Here is a 2,475-nt window from a genome sequence, read left to right as displayed (position 1 = left end):
ACTTCCGCTGTTTGCAGCAGTGCTTGGAAGGAACGTGTGTAGCATGTGTTCGTTGCATTGACCATGACAGAGAAAGTTGAGCAGAGAATCTACATAAAATTTTACCAAAAGTTTGGTGATACCCGCTCAGAATCCTACGCAAAATTTTCAAAACCTTTTCATCGTTTTCGACGCAATCAAGGAGATGTTGTGCAAGTGAAGCCCGAGTGTCTTTTTGGTCAGCTGAAAGCAGTTTTGGCACAAACTTGGCCGAGGCGCGTCTCATACCCAAATCTTCGGTGATAATGGACTGAACTGAACCGTAACTAATCTGCACATCCTCTCATAACTCACAGATGGTGATTCCACGATTTCCCCTCACAGCTGCACACACATTTGCGATGTTTTTCTCAATTCTGCTGATTGCGGGTCTCCCGGAACGTTCGTCAGTGTTGAAACTTTTCCGGCCATCTTGGAAACGTTTGAACCACTCGTACACTTGTGTGCGGCTCATACAATCCACTCCTTACACTTTCTGCAACTTTGCGTAGGTCTCTGAGCAGGTATCGCCATGACAACTTTCTCTGTCATGGCCAGTGCTACGATCACACGCTACACACGTTCCTTCCAAGCACTGCTGTAAACAGCAGAAGTGAGCTAGAATGTTAAAGCCATGTGCGCATGTACAGCAGAGTTCAAGGTCAATCTCTGCTCAGCGGCTTTACTCTGCATGCTTTAGCTTCGTTACTATGGTTACAGTCCGGATACTTATTGATCAGAACTCGTATTATTAAGTAGCAGGAAGAATGCAGGAGTGATAATATACTTAATCGACAGAACCGGTGAAAAGCACAAGAAGTGAAATCTTTGAAATATTCCAACTGAATTTGGAATTCAAATTTAAAAATTTCATTCTTGACTTCTTTAAACAAACCTGCATCGCGAAAGTGCTCAAAAATTAATTTTTCTTCTTCTGATTCAGTATAAACCATTGGGTAACATATCAATTAGACATGATTTTGAGAGGTTTTCTATAAGGGAAAGAACATTTTTTTCTCTTTTTTCTATCCGTCATCCAGCCCCGAAAGGTATGTTGTAGAAATTCCTATTACAGTTTCAATTACAATATATTTAAGCTTCCACTTCTTGTTCTACAATTTTCCAGTGTCATTTAATTAAGATTATTATTACTCTTACGCCTGTATTTTCCCTGCTACTCCACTCATTTTAGTTCTTTCTTTTTTTTTTACAGACTAAAGAATACCACCAAGACATTCTCAAAAGCAAAATGAAAACTAAGTTTTTACAAAATCTTAAACCATTGCCAACAGCTAAATTTTATAAACTAAGAAGTAATTTATATAAAGATTCATATAAGGAAATCGAATGAAGACGTGAAATGCAATAAGGTACAGTAAATGAATTTCAGAATTCGATGATCCCAATCAGGAAGCAGGACAGCAAATACGAGTCGACCAGTTTGAGACAGGAAAGGCTTGATAATATTCACACTCTCGAGGAACACATTAAGTACAATACGACTCTTCTCATAGATCAGACCCGAGATACATTTGGTGCCAACATGAAAATCAAAGCATCATATTATCAATTTGATCATGTCTTCTATGTTGTCAGCTAGTATTTTGTTTGGCTTCTCCCTTGCTACCGATTATGATGATCAGGAGACGAGTGGTATAAAAAAAATACGAACAGATGGATAACACTAAACAAATATGGAAAACAAGTTATACGATCGCAATTTACCAAAGCAAAACACAAATTTTATAAACCTTTTTATATTTCTTAAAAACATTCTGAAGGTTCATTTGCTCCATTCGTGTTCAAATGCAGATATTCATTTTTTCTTTTCAAATATATAAAATAAATCTTTTTTACATATAATAAGTTTAAGAATAATAAACTTTTGCTGCTTAATTCCATTAATTTATTCAATTTTAATATATTCTTAAATCGCTTTGAAATTTCTTAGTTATTTATGGTTTTAGATAATTAATTAGACAAGCATAAATATTAATTTGATATAAAGTAGGAATTTGCTACTTGCATTTACAAAGCTATCAATGTCCCAAGATTTGTAGGTGATCACCTTCACCTTTGAATTCGAACTCTTTTTACTCCATAAGCTTTTTTATTTTTATTTTTTTATGCTTTTTTACGGAGTTTTTAGAATTAGAGCCCTCACATTAAGGAAGGAGTGCTGAAAAGTTCCTGGTTTTGAGTAAAAGAATCAGAGGATTAATTAATTAATTATGATTTTATTCAACACATCTCAGACTCACACATTGCAGCAGTTCTTCAGTTTTTCTTAGCCCTATAAAAGAACTAGGAATGTTGGGCCTCCAACCAGGCCTTTTGCGATACCATTAAAGCCAGGAACTTTTCAGCACACCCTTGTACATCTTTTAAGATAGTTTAAACACCTTACATTTTTGTAAAACAACGTAGTTATGATGACTTAACCATGCTAATAAAGAC

At 35.5% G+C, this 2,475-nt stretch overlaps 1 protein-coding gene across 16 annotated transcripts in view; it reads left to right on the top strand.

The window, feature by feature from the left end:
• LOC128250374 (uncharacterized) overlaps positions 1-2,275 on the top strand; it is a 144,666-nt gene extending 142,391 nt beyond the window's left edge. For all 16 annotated transcript variants that reach the window (XR_008266429.1, XR_008266427.1, XR_008266424.1 and 13 more), the window contains one exon: positions 1,232-2,275. Coding sequence is in view for 5 of the 16 variants with exons in the window: in XM_052975285.1 (XP_052831245.1) it covers positions 1,232-1,369 (138 nt within the window). In the remaining 11 variants the exon portion in view is untranslated. The remainder of the gene's footprint in view (positions 1-1,231) is intronic.
• Positions 2,276-2,475: the final 200 nt, after the last annotated feature.

This window comes from Octopus bimaculoides, chromosome 2 (assembly GCF_001194135.2).
Source record: "Octopus bimaculoides isolate UCB-OBI-ISO-001 chromosome 2, ASM119413v2, whole genome shotgun sequence".
Lineage (NCBI taxonomy): Eukaryota > Metazoa > Mollusca > Cephalopoda > Octopoda > Octopodidae > Octopus > Octopus bimaculoides.
Note: the sequence above shows the minus strand (reverse complement) of the source record. Positions and strands in the feature narration are given on the sequence as shown.